Below are 20,983 nucleotides of genomic sequence, written 5' to 3' on the forward strand. Positions count from 1 at the left end.
TATAATGTTGTGACTAGTTTCCAACTAAATATTGATGGAGCTTAAAAGATTATGATAAAACATAAAAAGTTTAGAGCTTCCGATCCCGAATAGATATGTTCTACGAAATAAGCAAGTAAAAAGACGCCACGAGAACAGCTTTGTCTTTAATTTCATTCTACAATAGCGTGCAAGATCATGGTGCTAACCATTGAACAGGAGAGCACAACAAAGAGACTTAAGTTTGAGCAAGATTTGAGCAGGACATTCGTCATTAGTGAGCATGCGAGAACAAATTGACAGATGGTTATCAGCCAACCTAAACCAACTCAAATACATGCATATTAATTGTTCACACAAACCAAAAAACTGTCAGAACATACATATCTAGAAAATCAGCAACTTACAATAACAATCCATTATAATCATTATGTTTACACCGCTCTTCCGGAAATAAGAGCTTTGGGAGGTGATAGAGATCTAAGTTCTGGGGCAGAACTAGGAAAAAGGGTATTAAGTTTGTGCATCAGAATATCAGCCCTAGATGGAATCTCATTTAAAAGAAATTGCTGAACTATAGGCTTTTTAAACCACTCCAATACCGAATCCCCAGGGGCCCTCAGTACAACCTTACTAACCTCAAAGGGTGATTCAACCGAGCTAAGCATTTGTGCAATCACAATTTTTAATGTTGGTCCTGTGACCAGCTTTATGCGTCGAGGAACAACACCATAGTATAACATCCGCTTCCTGAAGCGATGAAGAGTGTGAACAACTGCAATAAGAGCAGCCCCTACTGATAAATTTCTGACATCAAGGGACCAAGCAATATGCTGATCAAAAACAATTGCCTTTGGGAAAAGCTTGTTCTCATAGGCAACTTTCCACACACAGCGTGCACGGTTTATTTGTCCCATTAGAACAAGATAATTAAGGAGAACATTAACGAAATACTTTGCAGCTCCCTCTTCCATTTCATAATCAATACCCTGGAAAAACTCTCTCACAAAAGATAAAACTGGCTGCTTCCTCTGTTCTGGACCTGTAAAAAGTCCGCACATGAACGTGTGAGCTTTATGCCTTGTAGCACTGAGGATCAACATCAAATGCTTCTCATTGTCCTCTTCCTGACATCTGACAAGATGAGCTAATATTGATGTGTAAAGTATTAAATCGACCTTTGCAGCAGAATTCACGTAAGTTTCAAGGAGAGGTCTTGCAGACTCATACAAACCACTCTTCATGCATGACTCAAAGAGCTGTCTCACAATAAAATTATTAGTCCTTATACCAGACGAACCCATGAAACGTAACCATCTCAAGGCAAGATCAACAGAAGCATCCTTGATATAAACCATTAGAACATCACTGGCACTTACATCAACCGAATATCCCATGGCCTTCATTTCAAGCAACACTTTTGCAGCCAAATCTACAAGCTTCTTTTTAGCTAGCAGCGTCAACAAGGAAGTATAAGTACTGAGTCCCGGTCTTAGACCAGCATTAGTCATCGAATTATACAGCTTCATGGCAAAATCTACTTGGCCAGTAGCAGCATGCATTTCCAAGAGACAAGAATAGGTAGATGGAGTGGGCAGAAATCCGGCTTTCTCCATATCTGAAAAGACAGACATTGCTATCTCAAGCTTCCCTGACTTTGCATGTGATTCAACTATCATCGTATAAAGTCCATAATTAGGTCGAAATCCTGCTTTCTTCATCTCATCCCAAAGTTTGAGAGCTGTCTCTAACTTCCCAGCTTTAACAAATGAATCGATTAACGAAACAAACATGGTTGCGGATGGCCTGAGCCCAAACCCTTGCATTTCCATGTACACCTTCATTGACGTATCCAACCTCCCAGCTTTACCCATCGAATCGACAAGTGCAGCAAATATTGCATATCCAGGACGCAGGCCTTTCGCTTTCATCTCCTGGAAGAGCTTGGATGCAGCATCTAAACGCCCTGATTTGGCCAGGCTTGGTATCATCAACTCATAGGTCGATCCATCTAAAGAGCATCCAGCTAATTCCATGCTTTCGTATATCTCAAATGCTTTATAAGGCAGACCCTTGTTAAGAAACAACGTTATAAGACAATTATATGTTTGAGTGTCGATTTTACAATTAGACTCCTGAATCTTCTTATAACAACAAAAAGACACCTCCAATTTCTCAGCTTTAGCTAAATACTGAATAACCTTATTATACGAACTAAACGTAGAAGATATCCCACTCTTCTCCGAATCAAGAATCAACTCATCAAACATCGCCTGAATCCCATCAAAATCCCTACTCCCATTCAACGTATCAAACAAAGTAGCATAACATTCATCACTCGGCGCATACCAAGTCTGCCTCTTCGCCCACCTAAACAAACTCAAAGAAGCCTCCCCATCTCCCACAACCTTCAACGCCTGCGTAACATGAACCATATTCGGCACAAACTGCAACTTATCCAATTGGGTCTCCATATCAGGCCCCCATCTCCACCTCTTCACAATCTCCACAATTTTCGCAACCGCCGAAGCATTCAAAAACGGCCTCTTCACCCCTCCCACCATCACATGGTCATCAATTCCAGGCTCAACAGACCTAATCCCCTTACCCCTATAAAGAAACTTCCCTGATTCATCCAAATAATCAATATCCTCAGTCCATTCATTAGACCCTTCACCATCCTTGCCAGAACAGTAAGTTCTGACATTATTTACACTCAACCCACCACATAAAAATCGAAACTTTACTAAATGGTCACCGAATAAATTGGCATGAGTAAAATTCAATCTGAGATTTTCTTCAAGTGGGCGAAAATTGTTAAAGATGAATTTGGTCTGTTTAAGATTTTTAGATAACAAGAAGTGGCGAAATATCATTATGGATGTGTTGTGTGTGTCTAGATAATATAAGCAAAATCAAAGAGAGGTGGGTTATAGAGTTCTTACCAGCAATTGATCTTAGCTGAAATAAAGCTTAAACCCAGAACCCTAACTTCAAAATGCACTTCCCCCTTTTCTTTTTCTATTTTATGTGAATTTTAAAATTATTTTCTGTATCTGTGCTGTCCAAGTGTTCCAGTGTTCAGGGATGAGCCGCACAAAGTTTAACAAGTTAAACTGGTTTAGGTGCATTATTATTTATTACCGTGTCATTTTAGTGTTAAGATCAAATTATCATTTTCAAAAGTATTTAAAAAGTAACGTTGTTTAATAATAAATTAAATCGATGCTAAGATAGAATCTGTTGGGATCATATCGAAATTTACAATTAAAAAAAAAAGACAAGAAATTTGATTTGTTAGGAAGTGCTATTTAATTTGGCTCAAACAAAAAAATTCTTAAAAAAACAAAACAAGAATCTTTGTGCTGGTTTTAAATTCCAGTTTACATTCAAGTAAAATTATTTTACTTGAATACTTTATTGTTCAAGTAAAATTATTTGGTCCTAAACTCTCGAAAGTTCTTGCAAATTCTTCTCTTTGACAATATGGTATGTTTCTTGTCATTCTCTTAGGATTGTAAATGATTTTAAATGATATGAATTATAATCGTGCACTATCTACAAAATTATGCAAACAATGATATATTAAAAGTAAAACAAAATCCAGTTGAAAGTTAAAAAATTGATTCAAACAGAAAGTCATTTCCTATACTCGAGAGAAACATGGCCTAAATTAATCGATCAACAAATAGCCAAGATTAAAAATTGATGCATATGCGTGTTATATTTCTTCTGAAATTTATACATATCTTCTGACAGTATCAACGTATTAACACATTCAAAAACAGCAAAACCAAAATGCTTCTGAATCGGCTACACATATTCGGTTTATAAGGATTACACAATTACAATTACACTACTTATATGGAACTTCAAGACAAGCCCATTAGCTTGTTAAACGACCACCCGGATTCATGTTCCATGACAGATAAGAAGGATCTCCAAGACGCCTGAAATAATGAAAAAGCTTAGGTACAAAGTCTCATCATGCAACTACCATTTGTAAACTTCTATATTTAATGCTGCCTCTGAAAATATTGCAAGGAGAAAAAACAACTAGTAAATGCTGACATGCAACCAAGACACGGACTCAAGTTGAGAACTCATATATATTGCAGAGGCAGGCCACCCATCTCAAGAAGATTGATACTCTATTTCAAGTGAAATTGGGCCTTGCGTGAATTTTAAAATATATAGATAGGAATTCCGGGCCAAACTGTATCAAGGAGACATCAATAAAGCCACCCCCGAACTTTAAACTAAGAACATCCCACACACACACATTCATTTGCTCATCAATAATATATCTCGAATAAAAAAGATTCCAAGCTTTTACAAAGCAAGAAAACAGATTTACACTCTAAAAACTTTTCAAAACCATAGAATTTCCACTAAGATGGTATGAAAGGCTACTAAAAAACTCTGACTCCTATAAAGAAGATTAGGAAACAGCAAAGTAAATTGCTCAAGTTGCTGGGTACTACACACAAATGTAGCCAAAGATAGCATAACAGAACATTCAGGACACAGGATAAACCTAATGGACAAAAGTTAAAGAGGTCTCGTGAACATAAGGTCACTTGCTATCACATATGATCTTATAAATACTTGTACATTATGCAACTGATACAACATTTAAACCCTCATATTTTTTTAAATTAGTAATATATATCAGCTACACTAGCTGTCAAAACATTAAAACTTCATTCATTAACTTTATTTAACTACTATAATATTTTTGATCACGCGTTGGGGGTAATTTCAATTAACACAACGAAAAAGATGAATTTTATACCTTGGCTTAACTAGATATATAATGGTAAATGCCATCGCCAGTAAAAAGCAGAGACCGCCAACAGTGAGATATGCAATGCCAATAAAATTATTCTTTCCACCAAGCCAGCTGGTGGTCGACAACACCAATTTCTTTTTGCCATTGAAGCTATAGGTGTTGTAATTGTTCTCCAGTAGCACATCAATAAAATCCCCCTTCTTAAGATCCACCTCGATCTTTCCATACAGTTTCCTAAAAGTTGGAAGAGCGGCAGTTCTCATCCAGACAATGAGGTCTTCTTGTTCACTCAGCTATAACCATCAAATTTACAAGTAAACACAAGATGTTAAACCATTAAAACATCTAGCTAGAATTTTTACCAATAATACACAACGTTACAAAAAATCATCAACCGAGTAACAAACAAATTATATAAGTGGGATACCCGTTTGTAAATAGTCCTTAGCAGGAGAGAGACTACATTCGAGTCACTACTCGATGCATAGAAAACATAATCTAAAATATATGTGCATATTTTTTTTATTTGTGGTACTTCCATTTCAAGTTACTTAAAGTACTCTTTTCTGGGATGGGCCAAACTAGTCCAATTTATCAATAAAGCCTGTATTGGATTGCTCTAGGAGAAAACAAAACTAATTGTATATGTTCTGTGATCAGGATGGAAAACAGATTGGTCGGTTCATGTTCGACATCGACAATTCGGTGAAAATCAAAAACGAACCCGAGCCGATCAAAACCCAAAAAGATAAATCTCAACCTGATTATTAAAGTTTGTACCAGTTACTTAATTCCACCTTAAGTATTACAGTCAGAAGCTTACCGGAATTGAGGAATTAAGTTTTGCACCACCGATAAAAGTACTATTCTGAAAATTCTTAGGAAATACTTTTTTCCCAAATTTGTGTTCCCTGTCACTCTTCCATGAGATGCCCTTCTTGTTTATTTTCAGTGACTGGTTAGTGCGGGAGAAGCTATATGTGTCATTGAACATACTCCATGCTATAAGTCCACAAGGAACAATTGGCTTCCCATTAATATCGTCTTCAGGTTTACAATCACTTATCTCATTTTCATCTTTCTCATCTTTGAGCTGTGGATCACTTCGGCTCTTTACATATCTGAAAAGAATCATTATCATATAAATGTGAATAACTTTCAAAGGACAATACCTATTACATATATTTTAAGAAAAATAAATGGATGTCCATGCAGGAAACTGGTGTAGGCATCTGACTACAGGATTACTAATCCAATTTTTAACTGTTTTGAATGCTTGATAAGTTCAGTGTTTCAAGTTCCACACTTAAGAGACCATCATGGTTTAGCAGTCAAAACTAGCTCTTTAAATTATCTAATCAATTCAAGGAAAGCTTTTAAACTTGAGAAGGCTTAAATTCAGTGTCTTGCCAGATTCATATCTTGGTAATTGTCGGTTAAAAAGTTCTAAATCAAATAAGCGTATAAACTATGTACAAAAATAAGCGAAGAAAAAAAACGATGACAAGTGCTAGATGTCGCATTTTAGCTAGCTTGCCCCAAGCAACTTTCAGATGTTCAATTAGTTACATGAGCAATAACAGATGATAAACTTCCACGAGTTTCCTCAAGATCTCCTATATTAGATTTGATACTCGAATCTCAATAAGAACAAAGTTTGATATTATCCCGGGCCATACTACAGTTGTAAGTACCTGCGATGATTCTGGTAAAAATTGTCAAGCTGATAGTACACATAGATAGGGTGATCCATGTCCTTTTTCACCTAAATATTATTCACAAGAACGAAAAACATTTTTAGCAAGTGTGCAGTTTCTGCAACGGATCTTGAATTTTTTTTCATACAGACAATAAGGAAACTTTTGATCCAAAATTCAATTTTACCATCAGTCTTCTTGTGCAATTGTTATTTGTAGAGCTTTGAATATATTTAACTTTGTCATTTCTTGATCCAGGAGGAACGCATTCAGTATCGTAACGGTCGACGATTTCTACAACCTAGTGAAGAAAATAGAACTCAACAGTCAGTTACAAGCTTACTAGTCCAAGAAGAGGTCATTAGGAATAATTATAAATTTCTGTACATCTTTAGATGCAAACAGCGACGCTAGTCCAATGGGAATGAAGATAATGCTAACAAGCATGAACGACGAAATCACCTGCAAAGAGAAGCAAGGTTATCAGTATATACAAGTTTCCAGATATTGTTAACCAAAAACTTCTCAAGCGCAGAAGAAATTAAACTATAATTACCCATCTCGGTGTGAGAATTGGCTTGCAAGCTGGAAGCTCCTGCTGAGTAAACTTCGAATCTGACATTTATTACATCAGAATGTTTAGGTCATAATTACTAAAAATCATATTATCATATACTTTCAACAAGTCATAAAGCATGCTGTGTTTGAGGTATCATTACAAGCATTTTACATTACAATTCCACACACACAATAATTTATTCACTTCAAAATCAAATTTCAAGTCGCACAAAGAGAAAAACAAACAATACATAACTGCAATTAACACATAATCACTAAATTTTCACAATTAAATATCCACGTCATGCATAATTAATTGACATAATCGCAACATACATTAAATCAGGAGAAAGCAGAGAGAAATAAATACACTTAGGGCGTTTCGAGTTTCTCCTGGGCGTAGCAGGATCGGCCGATCCAGCGGCTCCCGAGCTCGACGAAGGAGCGTCCGAGTTCATCACAATCAGTCACTCACTTTAAAACAGTCCGATACCGTCTCCTCCGATTATGAAAAACAATAATAATGCAATGATACGATTCGAAAGCGGATGTGAATAGCCAGAAATAGAAGATGGAAGTTTGAGATAGAAAGTGAGAAATATGAATGTTCTGTGAGATTGAATTGTCTTTGTTTGACTTTGAAATTTTCGCAACCAATTGGCGTGCTACATCTACATTACATGTGTTTCGGGACGGCCTCCCCGTCAAGGTGAAGAAGCGACCAACTAGAAACGACACGCTTTCTATTACTAGTCTATTGTTATGCTTAATTATTTCACTCTTACACGCACCTTCTATGATTACTGTTTTCTCAAAAAAATTAAAAATTATAACAAATGTATTTTTGAGATTTTTTTGTGGGAATGAGTATTGTAAATAATTTTTTTAGTTATGTAAAGTTGTATGTTACGACTTTTATATGATCATGGTTATTGAATTAAATATATTTATTCACTAGTAGTTATATTTTTATATCAATAATCTGGTATTGTTTGAAATTTACGACTTTAATATGATTAGTAAAAGTGAGAATGATATTTAATATATTTTATATTCAAGTCTAATTTTTTACTCATTGACGGGTTAAAAACCTGATCCAAATTCCGAACTGCCATCTTGGTTACTAATTTGCATAAGCTTAACGTTTGGTCAATACAATTTGCTAATGTTTTCAGAAACAAGGCTTGACAGCAAAACAATAAACTAGTCTTCGGATGTTATGCATGTTTCTGACAAGACATGAATAATGAATCCAATGGGCTTGTGCCAAAGAAACAGACTAGCTCGTAGTTAAATAATGCTCTCTCCGTCACATTTTAGTTGTCACTTTTGAGTTTGTGCCGGTCAAATTGATCAAAGTTTGACTGAAATTTATTAATATTTTATTAAGTGAAAAAATAAAAAAATATGTCACCGGAAATAACTTTTAATCTACTTCAAGATGTAATTTTCAGTTTTTTAAAATAACAAAAAAATGACTTATAATTTTTGATCAAAAATTAATCAAATTAATCAATTTGATGAATAAAAATAGAAATGTGACAACTAAAAGAGGCAATATCTGAATGTCAGATATAAACGCAGGAACTCTTAAAGATGAACAGGAGTGAAACAAAACCCTGGATCAGCGTATAGTCTACAACAGGAAAAAACCAAAACAACCACTTCTTCCAAAAGGAAAAACATGAGTGTTATTTAGCGAAAAAAAACAAACATGAGTGTTCCATCTTAACAATTGAGGCTACTACCCCCAGCCTCTTCTGAATCCACCATCTCTAACAATCAAGCTGGAGAAACCAATAGGTAAGACATGGCACACTTATTGATACAGAGTAATCTGCAAACATAAAACATAATCGAGACCCCTATCAACATAAAGCAATTTCGTACAAAGACGGATCTAGTAACAAGCACGGGATACACATTTCCCTCCAAAAAAAAATTTGACACTTTTTCATCATTCTAAATTTCAGAAAATTGTAAAAGTGCTCTCAGAAAATTTGAAAATATGTGGATATTATCTGAAAATTTGCTTGGTGCGCTCTCAGAAATCTCATGCTAGATCCGTCCTGATCTCGTATGTGAAGCTTCAGCAGCTATGGGACGTTTACAACTATAACTCCATGATATCACAATGCAGCAGAGTGGCTATTCCCAAAAGCTTGTTATGAACACTTGACAAATACATATCATACGAGAGTCTTGTAGGCAAAGGACCAGAATGATCTAACACTATCATCCTTGAAGGTTATCTTGCTGATAAGATTGACCTCTAAAAATTTGATAGTTACAGGATTCTTGCTATCTTTCAATTAACAAAGTAAAAGTTCAATCAGTTTATGAACAAGATCATCCCCTGTGACCCTGTCTAATAGACAAGAATAATAACTGAACTCATTATGTATAAAAGTAAAAAACCTTATAGTACTCAAGCAATGTTAATCCACCAGAAAGCCATCTAGTCAAACATATGATGATAATTGCAAACGATCCGAAGAAATATAAGCAACTGCAAAGAAGCTTAATTAAATGCATAAAGTACAGAAACAACTAGAAATCCAGAAGACCGGAACATTACAATGTGAACCAATAACACTAGAGATAACATTTATATTTGAATATGCAAATATGAGTTATTGATAATCATTCGAATCTAGTCAGAATAAATATGAATATTGTTATTCGATGTGGGTTCGAATCATAACAAAATAATACTATTTTAATTAGAATCTGAACTAATAATTATAAATCATACCAGATATGATCATAATAATAATAAGAGATTGTAAAATATAGATTAAATTATCACCTCTCGCGTGTTTGAGCCAAATTTAAGAATTACAAATTGTATTAACTCAAAATAAAATTATTCTACTAATATATATATATATATATTCTGGGTGCGCTCAAGAGAACCGATTCTTAAAATGTAATCTTAGACCATCTACATTGGAGATGGCGACTTCCACTTACATGTGGGGTCATTTTTGTGCCAACTAAGCCGTGGTGGACAGTTTGGAAAATATGACCAGGGTCATCCAATGCTCAACACCATTTCCTTTAGATAAACAGTTACAAAGTACAACAACATTTAATGACTGCTGAGCAAGTCATTTCACGAGTCCCTATATATGAAATGATTTGGAGGTGCTCTTAGAACCACGTGTTGCATAATATCATTGAATCTTATATAGATTCTAAGGATCTAATCTAAATACATGTGTTTTACATTAATTTCAAAATATAATAAATGAACATGATATTTTTTATATTTGTAGTTCTCGTGCATAACCTAATGAATGCTATGAAAAAGACTAAGTGGAACATGACCTTATATATTCCATATAGTAAATTCGCGAAGTTGGATGGGGTTGATATGAATAATCGGATTATGGTGATACGAGTTTGAGATATCATGAATTTGTTTGACTGCTTGAACAAATATATTTAATTAAAAAATAAATCATTAATGTTAGTTAATTCAAAATGTTAAATATTTTCATTTAATTTCTTAAACAGAGAAAAAAATATCAAAAATAGTTAAGTATATCACACCTCTACTCAGTTATAAAAAATTCATATTTTCGAATTCAAAGGCAAAAGTTTCAATATCCTTTTAACCAAATAGAATATATTGGTTTGGAATAGACAAAACACATAAAGAAATGACTGCATGAACGGTTGGATTCTTCAATTTTGCTTTATGAATAAAATTAAACATCATTGATAAATATTTTATCATCCATTTATGAATTTTTTTTGTTTTTTTTGCCGACTCCTTCGGCATTTTAAATCTTAAAATTGATATTTTTATGTTAGAGAAAATGATTTAAATATTACAATTTAGAATTGAAATGTTCTAAATGTCACATTTCGAAAATATTATTTTCAATATCATATTAAAAACACTATATCATATAAGGTTAAATATATAATAATAAAAACATTGCAAATGCAGTATTTAAGAAATATTTTAAATGAGTTTGAACTTATAATTTTTTTATTTTTTTTAACGTAGGAACTCGCAGCCCCACCTTTTGGATGCGCACTGGGTAAACCCACGAGCTCACGTAATAGCCTGCAAACCACGTGAACCAATGTAAACCGCACTTAAGCAACAGGCTCTGGTCCGGGAGACATAATCACAAATCTCACTTCCTTCGGGACACGAACATGTGACCAAGAGGATATAAGTCCCTTCTTTAACCAGCTTTTTTATATTTTTTTTAACGTAGGATCCCGCAGCCGCTACCTTTGAGTGCGCACGGGGAAACTCACGAGATCACATAATAGCCTGCAAACCACGTGAACCAATGTAAACCGCATTTAAGCGACAAGTTCTGGTTCGGCTGTCTTGGAGACATAATCATAAATTTCACTCCCCTCAGTACACGAACGTGTGACCAAGATACAAATCTATTTTTTAACCGGCTGAACCAACCCTTTTGTACTAAAGAAAATGATAAATATACACGAATAGCGTTTCTAGTTTAAAAAAAATAATAGTTAGGGTTATATTTTTGGAACGCGACAGATATTACTGATTGAAGCTCTGATAAAATTGCGACACCGCTTGTGTTTTGAACACGTCGTTAGTTTTCCAAAAAATAAATTTTTAGTTATATAGAAGGCTTTCTGGATTTATCTCTCATTCTCTCTCGATTTTCACCTTCAAATCCACTCTACTCGATTCAGAAATACACACTTATTAGGCGGGGAGAGGGAGAGAGAGATGTCGTCTACAACGTTTCAGCGGTTATCGGAGAGGACCAAGAACTCGAAGGCGTTCTTCTACAGTTTCTGCGCAGTGCTAGGATCCATTCCCGTTACACTTGGCTATTTCACTATGAAGTTTACTAATTCTAATAACGCTGCTCTTGAAGCTCGTTTGCGCCAATCTGCTGATCCTAATCTCACTGTAATTATCGTCCTCTTGCTCGTTTTCCCTCTTGTTTAGCACCATTTTTCTAATAGCTATGTTATTCTTCTTGTTGTTGTTTATCTATTTGTTATTGTGTTTTTTAATTGAATTGAAATTATTAGTTAGCTCATGTTGTATTAATCATTAGTGTATTTGATTTATGGTCAGAACCCTTTTTTCTAGTTGGGAAAATAAGAAACCCTAATTTTGCTGTTAGGTGTGGAGTTATTTAGTGACCTAATTTTATTATAATTGGACTGCTTGGTAGTGGTATTTGCTTGGGAAAAGGTATCTCCGTTGGTGTTACTGTTCTGGCCTTGTTTTGTTGTTCTGACTATCATTACGTTATTCTATTCTGTGGTTATTAGTTATTACTCCAATACTAAGGGTCAGCTGGTGACCATATAATGTAACTGTTGCAGAATTATTAGTACGTTGTTTCAACAGTTAGGGTCGATGGCAAATTGTGTTATAAAATCAAAAATTGTGCTGATGCTTGTCCGTAAATTCGCTAGATGGTTGTGACAAGCATTTGTTCGTTCTCTGCTTGCCAATTATATGCTGAATTAGGTTCGAGAGAAATGAATGGAAGAATGAACAAAGTAATCTATGGGACTGCGTATTTCATGATTAAATTTGCATGGAAAATGAGTAGGAAGAACAGAGCATTTGTTTCTCGAATTGGTGGTTTCAACTGCTAGTACAGTATAGGTTGCTAGGAATGGAATGGAGTAAAGTAGTTAAAATTATAAGCATTTACCCAGGAGTTTTCAATTCCTGGCCAATTATATTCACCCAATCAAGTAGAACACTGATGTTAATTCTATTGAGGGGAGTAATACTTTCTTAAGTAACAATTTTACTTGTGTACTTGTGTGCTCGCTTTATTGGAAATCTATCAGGTGCATATGAGCAATGCAGTATCCTTGTTGTCACTAATGCCTTGCAGCTTTTATGTTTATTTATTCAACCATGATTTCTTTTGAAGTCGTCTTTGACCTCTACTGATGTAGGACAAGTTAGGGCTGGAGGAAGAATAGCTTGTCTTTAAATGAATCCACACATGTATCCCCAAAGTATCCAAATGACTTCAGACGCAACTCCCCTTAAATAGTGAAAATTACAATGTTAAAATCATAGCTTAAAGAAAATGCTCGGAGTTGTTATGTTCTAAAATTTAGCTCTTCAAAGTTGGTATTACTTGGATCTTAATTTACAAAATTTTACTCTACCAATTGTGTGGTGGTCCATTGACTGTGATATAAGTTTTTGACAAGCATGTTTGTTGCTTCCTAGTGCAAGTTTCTTTATTGATGAAGAAAGTAATCAATGACGTTTGGACTTCAATATGTGATCTAGAAGTGGGGAAGTCTGAAAATACCTGTATTTTGAGATTTCGGCTGTAACACTGTTAAATTAAGTACCATAAGTATCTCCTGACAAAAAAAAAGTACCATAAGTATCTGTTGCAACTGCGTTTGTGGCAATAAATATAAACTGTTGATATATTTCGGTTCAGAACAGAGTGCAATGTTTGAAATTCAGCACTTGTTGATACCATTTATGTCAATTAACATCAATTTTTTCTGTAACAAATGTGTTTGGCCCAGTGATTTGAGTTCTTGACACCCTTATTTGTTGGTTCTTGGTGCAAGTTTATTTATCTGTGGAGAAAACTAGTAAATGACGTTTTCACTTGTTTATGTGATTTAGAAGGTGGGGACTGCCACTACAGCAAAAATGAATGAATTTCTTGGGGAACTGCAGAGGAAAGAGAAGCAGAAGGCTGACGATAGATATTTTGCTGCTTTGGGGTGGAAACCCACCAAAAACCCAAGCGTTTCAACTCAACCAGATGTAGAAGCAAGCAGAAACATAATAGATGGGGATCTTAAGAAGTTAGCGTAATGTTTTAGTTTCTGGCTGATCTTGGATAAATATTTACCTCCGCAACTAGCTTACTACTGGCGTCAAACCAGATGAACACCAAAAAAGACGAGAAAATAGTCTGATGATGGTTATGTGAAGGAGAATTATTTCTCTGTATCGGATTATTAGGTTTTTTCCATACTTTTGGCATCTTGAAACTGATTTGCTATGTATTATTTATTTTAAAATAAATTTGGTTAAGTTCAAACCAAAATATCACTCCTTAACCCCTGTTGAAGACGTCATTTGTTTGTATACTATAATTTGAAACATGTCAGTTCAAATTGTCAGTGACATATATGCACCCCGCTGGTCGTTCTTGAAACATGAACGATGCTCAAAGATATATACATTATACACGTAAAACGATACTCAAATTTGCTTGTCAACTGAAATCTACTGTCTTCCTCAGAAGGAATGCAAGCAGTATATGTACAAGTTGGTCGTGTTTTTCTTCAGCCACAGATCATAAATCACCCAGTATACAGCCTAATACGGCTGCTAATCTGCTGGCGGCAAATAGGACAGTTTGACAATCTCAACCCACATTCTCTACAAGTCTGCCACGATAAAAAAAAAAAATTGTAATCAGTATCAATGGCATCAATCTGCTGACAAGTTTGCATTGATTGGTGAACCTCACCATGTGTCCGCAATTGAAAGCCATGTCCTTCCTGTTGGTCAGGCAAATAGCACAGGCCTGCATTCAGAAATCAGAAAGAAGTCACTACTAAATATAACTTAGCCTGCGAAACAAACCAATCCCAAGTGAACTGTCTAATCGGTGATTGCCTGAGACTGAGAACCAATAAGAATCGAATTGTGCACACACAAGGACGTCTATGCATGAGATGGTGAGGTTTTCTACCATCTGGAGTTCTACTTTGCCGTATTCAATAGGCTTGTGATAGAAAAAGGGGGACTTCCCCAGGATAACGTTAGAGAGAGAGTATAGCTTATTTTCTAACCTGGTTTCTTTCATCTTCTTCGGATGATGAAAGATTGTTTGGTTCTCTGGATGAAGACACTGCACTAGGCGTGTAGGGAACTGGAGGAGGACGTGGAGCAATTTTCTTTGCTTTGCCTGTGACATTCCTTTTATACCAACAGAAACAAAATTATTGAACAGGCAAAGAAACTGGGATATATAATTGAAGCTAGTTAAACCGCCAAGTAATTACAAAAATATATTTAGTGACAAAATTTTAAGGTGGGATACAAATCTCCTACCCAACTAGACCAAACTCAATGGCAGCTTTATACTGAATGGGTATCTCCATGAGAGCAGCAATAGCAAATGCAGTTTCCTTCTCCGACGGAGTCACATTTTTGGACATAATAGCTGTAAAATTAACAAACTGCAATACAAAATACCATAAACCATATTTATAATCATAGGGAAGACTACAAGTCTATCTTCTGCACACCAGACCCGTAAAGATCTTGATATCACCAACACAAGAGGAGACATTACCTGAAAGTTATCAAATTTACGTGCAGGTATTTTGTCGTCAAATTTTCTCATATCTTCCCAAGGTCCATCTCCAACGCCAACAAGTACTATTGAGAGAGGATACACACTGGTCATCAAGACGTTAAAACTTAATCAATATGTCGATATTAAAGAAATGTTGAGGTTTCACTTATTACAGTTCACATTTGATTTTTCAGAATGAGACTCAATTCAACTCGGGAAAGTGATGTACTGGAAGAGACAGAGCAAGCATAATAAAAGGTCACAATTAGGGAAAATAGAGAGGGAATACCACGATGGTGTTTCTCACCTAATAGAAGAAAACATTCGCTGATTATGTGAAATAAAAAGTGTATAGGATACTCCTGCTCTAAGCTATATCTAGAACACTTCATTATCACTCAACTATGAAACTTGCTTCTCTGAATGATTTGCATCAAGTTAATATGCAAAACAATTGAACCAGTTGTTATGGTTGTATGGTGTTTTAGGTACAATTTTACCCAAATTCCCACATGATGAAACTTTTCCTTCAGAGAAATCACATTTCCAAACTAAACTATGAAGCTGCCTGACATGGCCATAAGAGGAATGAAAGACGTGACCAAACCTTGCATTGACGATTGATTGTATTGTTTTTTCTTCTTGCGGACTGAGTTCCTTTTCACGTATATCAGCACTACGTGTGACCTTCATGAAAAAAGCAGCAATTAGAAGTGTGTTTGTGCGTCTGAGAGAGAGTGGGGGTGGGGTGGGGGGGAGAGAACCTGTCCATCTGCTATAATGACCAGAATGTGGTATTGTCCGCCACTTTTTTCCACTATATTAATTGCAGCATCAACTACAGGTCCATAAGATGTTGGACCTTCGATACAATCATGTGTGTCAATGGCATATCAATATATCATTCGTGATATTGAAGAATTATGGTGATATTCAGGAAATAAACCAGTGCTTCGTAAAAAGTATAGTACTTACTGGCCAGAAAAAGAAAAAAAAGAAAGAGCGCAAAATCTCACCTGACAATATTATTTTTGGGGCCACCCTCCTGTAGCAATCTAAAACTTCTTCAAATCCATGGCAAGGAGAGTGATCACTGTGGAAGCTGAACACTTCTTGATCGTGAGTGGTGGCTATCATAAAAAGTTACATATTATCCAAAAACAATTTGCATCTCATTAAGTAATTAGCAGGAAAAATTTGCAGCAGTTGGAAAAATTAGGATTTTGGGAAAGTAATATTCAGTTCTATGTAAAGCTCAAACTAACCATCACCAAACCCAAAACAAGGTATTAAGTTGTCTTCATCAAAAGGAGCCAAAGTCTTTCCAACAATGGATATGGCTTTCTCATAAGGATTACGAGTATCACCAATGGCATGCAGGCTGCGATTGTTGAATGAGACTTGCCCTTCAGTTAGAAACGTTATGCATTAAAATTATTGAATTGAAAAACAATACTACCCTACAAGGCTACAAGTGGTAACATTTGTCCATTATCCTACCAGTGTGATACACCGTCCATGTTTGGTTTTGTTTTGTTTACTAATCACTACTATAAAAGCATCATCCTGACGTAGCTAGATTGTATGCAAAACCAATAGGCAATAGCTATCAGGAATTCAGAAACTGCCACAAACTTTTAGATGGGAACATTTGATTACAACAAGACTTTCACTGCATCATTAATTCATTATCAATCCCAGCTTGGATGAATTGCTCACTATACTTTTATGATTGTTTAATCATTCAAATACTATTGAAGGCAAGAGACAGCATAAGAATTCGGGGTTCTGGACTAGTCTCCCCCAAGATCATGATGTGTTTGAAATGATTGAGAGGATGCAACTTTTATGCATCTACTAGAGTGCTGCTCGAAGACATAGTAGAATAGGTTTGTCGATGATTTTTTTTTCTATTTCTAGCATTTCAAACAAAGAAAGCAACTGATTGTGATTAGTTAAACTTCCACAAACCTGTCCATTCATTGCTTTTCGTGAAGTCTATTCCAAGAATAAGATTTGATGACTCCAGGCCTGATTCTCTCAAAGCCTCTGTAACCTGAAAAAAATTAGAAAAATTGAAAGTTACCTTCTTGGCCACACAGATGCTAAAATGCATAAACCATTACTCGCAATAAATTAATATCGCGATTTGCAACTCTAATATCCTACTTCTACAAGCGAGTAAGTGTTAATTTCCAAACCTAAACTCTAGAACCAAGTGCACAAAACAAATCATGAACATATAAATGCATCAGTTGTCCAATATCACAATTACATGATTGATCTCATCAACCTATTAAAATTCTAATCACAAGCAGCCGTAGCAAAATATTCATATAACCCTCTAAACAGTCTTATAATTAGACTACTGAATCAACTCTAAATGGCTCCTAATTAGTCCAAAAACAAACTCAACCACAGGAATCGAACATGAGTCTCCCACCAGCCCGACCTCTGATACCATGTTAAGTAACTAATTCTCCCAAAACCTCAAGGTGTTGGGAGGAGAGCTTACCAAGATCATATCATATTCTAATCAGGAGTACGAAAAAATCGACAAGGTAAGAACAATTGCTGCAGTGTGGTTAGCAGAGATTCCAATTACAATTACTTAAGTGAATGCAAAAAAACAGACATATATACGAGTACTGAACCTCTTCAAGCGTGGAGAAATAATCCGGGATGAAAGCATACTTCTTGGTCTTCTTGTACGAGAAGCTCTTACTACTCGCTTTACGACTTGAAAACGATGATTTCTTCTGCACAGAAGGAGCTTCATTACTAACTATGTTTCGGCTCGACACTGATCTCAAACTACTGCTCCCGCCAGCATCTCTAGTGCGATCAGACGATAGCGAACGTCTTTTTTTAGCAGTTAAAGAAAATGCATTCCCCATTTTTCATGTCACGCTGCTTCTGCAACTTAACTTTTTTGTTCTTTTGAGTGCTCTTGCTACTTTTTATTTTGTGTTTTATATACATGGAAGATTTGAAGATAGGATGTGAAAGCATAACGTGATGAATGGGCATAGAATATATGGGAGGCTAAGTAAGATTTAAGAATCGAATCAACAATGGGACTTTAAGGAAAGATATGGCAACTTGTGAGCTAGACGGAACTAGCCTGTCGAGGTACTTTATTCCCGGGGTGAACACGGGTTGGGTCGATCGGGTTAGGGCCGATAAAACGACCCAATCCAATTAGTTCGGTTTTTAGAATACAATCCGTTAATCCAAAAATATATGTCTAACCCAATTTTACTCTTTTTATATTGGATTGGGTTGTTCGGGTTGGTTTGGACGGTTTAGAACTTTATATTATTATGTCAAAAATTAAGTATTGGATTTGTGAAAAGGTAATAAACAATTAATTGTTTTGTTTGTGACATGATAATATAAAATTATATATATTTTTAAAAATAAAAATAGATACTCTTTCTCTGTCCACTTTTAAGAAAGAAATTTGTTTCAATTTAATTGTCCACTTCAACTTTTATATTTTTAAAATGAACTCTACTTCACATATCTCTTATCTATATTTTATTAAATCAATTTCGTTTCACATATTATGGGCATAATGAGTCTGGAAACCTAAGTAATAAAATATTTGGATATACTGGCATTCGGTACTGGCTTTTTAAGAAGTACAATAATTGACGATAATAAAATTTTAAATTATATATTTTTTCTTATTAAAAAGATATTTGTAATAACAGGAGATTTCATGGGAATGGATGATACGTTGAAAACTTGAGTTCGACATGCCATTCTCAATATTTTCTTCATTTATTAAAGAAACAAATAACAAATTTATATTTTAAATATTATAAGATGCGAGTTTTTAAATTATAAGCCGAAATAGTGGTATATACTTTAGAACTAGTGGTATATACTTTAGAATTAGTGGTATTTAGAATCAGTGATATTCAAGTTGGGTTTGTAGTATTTTTTTTAGTTAAGGTCTACATACTCGATGAGTTGTATCTCGAGATACAATAAGTCGCTAGAAGAATTCATTCATTTAAAAAAGATTATCATCTAACCGAAAGATATGCAAAGATATTTCCGGACGTTTAGATAATCTATCTATTATCTATTATCTATTATCTATTATATCATAATTCCTGAACGATGCCCAGTCACAAAGTCCACGTAATTCGTTAAATGACACGTCATAAAGCCACGTATTTTTTAATGCCACATCAGCAGTGCCATCTAATCAACTGATTAATAAATGTTAAGTTTCAAACAGTCCCACAAATCATGCATGAATTCTTACTTTTGATTTTATTTGTCTTAATTATCAAATCAGCGTTGATTGTCAGCTCTGATTATCAGTTTAATTCTCTATTAAAGACATCTTTAATATGACATCTTTTTGAAAATCACTTTTTCAGGTTTTCAGTAGAATTCTATTAGAAAAATATTTTAGGGAACTAATTTTTACTCCGAACTTGTAAGGATATCTTTTATAAGGATTAACTAGCATTGGTGCCCGTGCAAGGCACGGGCCTAGTATGAATCTCATTTTTTTTCCATGTAGACACAAGCAACTCTTGATTGAATTAACAGATATTAACTGAGATACAATCAAGTTAAGTGGTTGAGTTCTAAAATACAAAAGTGTTTATCATCTTCAATGATACGACATTATACCTCAAAACACTGAAGACTTGAGGAACAACGTGCATACATGACAATATATACCGGGTCAAAATTATATATTTGTATCCCTCACCTAAACTAATATTACGTGGGTGTTTGGCTAAGCTTCTTATAAATGCTTCCAGGCTTTTTTTAGCACTTTAAGCAGCTTCTACTTTTTATGTGATGTTTGGCAAAAAAAAAAAAGCAGAAGTGCTTCTTTTGAGTTTTTTAAGTCAGAAGCTGGAAGTTAGAAATGCTAGCTTTTTTTGAGCTTTTGCAGTGATTTGCATTTATTATGAAGTTTTAAAAATTTTAATATATAATAACTTTATTTATTAATAAAGGTTTTTATATTATAATAATTTGAATTTTTTTTTGAAATTTATAAATTTAAATTACCAAACACTCAGTTGACTTATTATAAGCAAAAGTTATCCAAACATTTTTAATAACTTATAATTAAAGTTCACTTATCACTTATAATCGACTTCTTTACTTTAAACAATAAGTCACTTCTTTTAAACTAAGCCAAACGGCCCCACATAAAAGGAGTTCAAAAACATCCTCTATAACAACAATTCTCAGTCTGCCTCTTTTCCTAAAAGGTTGCTCCATTTACCTGCTTGAGAAATAGACCATTCTGACTTGTTAGCATATGTACTTAATAAAATATTGATTCAATAACCGATACACCAACTTTAGAAGCAAATGATGTGCTCACAAGACAGATTGCTCAGAGATCAAGCAAGGTGTTATAACTTTTATAAATCTTCGTTCATATTTATGAATATCCTTTCAAGTCTTTATTCAAGGCGTAAGATTATTTATTACTCTGCAAATCTTTGATCGTTAATAACTAAGAGAGCATTATAGTGGCAGGAGCATGCTAGTTAACACACCACAAACCTATATTTTCCCGCAAACAACGTTCATATATATAAATTTCACAAATTTATAAATATTTTAACTTCTACGCTTCAATA

General features: G+C 34.7%; 4 protein-coding genes across 4 annotated transcripts; 1 reads left to right on the forward strand and 3 right to left on the reverse strand.

Annotated features, from left to right (window-relative positions):
* Positions 1–365: 365 nt before the first annotated feature.
* Positions 366–3,049, reverse strand: LOC108219224 (pentatricopeptide repeat-containing protein At1g79490, mitochondrial). The gene has a single exon (XM_017392550.2). It carries the CDS (start codon positions 2,853–2,855, stop codon positions 414–416), a length of 2,442 nt encoding a protein of 813 aa, XP_017248039.2. The 5' UTR covers positions 2,856–3,049; the 3' UTR covers positions 366–413.
* A 628-nt stretch (positions 3,050–3,677) lies between these two features.
* Positions 3,678–7,777, reverse strand: LOC108219175 (ALA-interacting subunit 3). The gene is made up of 8 exons (XM_017392475.2): positions 7,397–7,777; positions 7,025–7,083; positions 6,856–6,930; positions 6,656–6,769; positions 6,466–6,536; positions 5,595–5,892; positions 4,775–5,064; positions 3,678–3,929 (listed from the first exon to the last, which is right to left on the reverse strand). Exons 1-8 carry the CDS (start codon positions 7,482–7,484, stop codon positions 3,866–3,868), a joined length of 1,059 nt encoding a protein of 352 aa, XP_017247964.1. The 5' UTR covers positions 7,485–7,777; the 3' UTR covers positions 3,678–3,865.
* Positions 7,778–11,625: 3,848 nt separating this feature from the next.
* On the forward strand, positions 11,626–14,008 carry LOC108219389 (uncharacterized). Its single transcript, XM_017392807.2, has 2 exons — positions 11,626–11,944; positions 13,661–14,008. Exons 1-2 carry the CDS (start codon positions 11,759–11,761, stop codon positions 13,853–13,855), a joined length of 381 nt encoding a protein of 126 aa, XP_017248296.1. The 5' UTR covers positions 11,626–11,758; the 3' UTR covers positions 13,856–14,008.
* LOC108219388 (E3 ubiquitin-protein ligase RGLG4) lies at positions 13,999–18,388 on the reverse strand. The gene is made up of 11 exons (XM_064091923.1): positions 18,008–18,388; positions 17,325–17,409; positions 16,619–16,759; positions 16,370–16,483; positions 16,118–16,215; positions 15,961–16,040; positions 15,351–15,456; positions 15,107–15,234; positions 14,845–14,971; positions 14,520–14,576; positions 13,999–14,436 (listed from the first exon to the last, which is right to left on the reverse strand). The coding sequence occupies exons 1-11, from the start codon at positions 18,248–18,250 to the stop codon at positions 14,350–14,352; spliced, it is 1,266 nt and encodes a 421-aa protein (XP_063947993.1). The 5' UTR covers positions 18,251–18,388; the 3' UTR covers positions 13,999–14,349.
* Between the last annotated feature and the right edge of the window lie 2,595 nt (positions 18,389–20,983).

This window comes from Daucus carota, chromosome 4 (assembly GCF_001625215.2).
Source record: "Daucus carota subsp. sativus chromosome 4, DH1 v3.0, whole genome shotgun sequence".
Lineage (NCBI taxonomy): Eukaryota > Viridiplantae > Streptophyta > Magnoliopsida > Apiales > Apiaceae > Daucus > Daucus carota.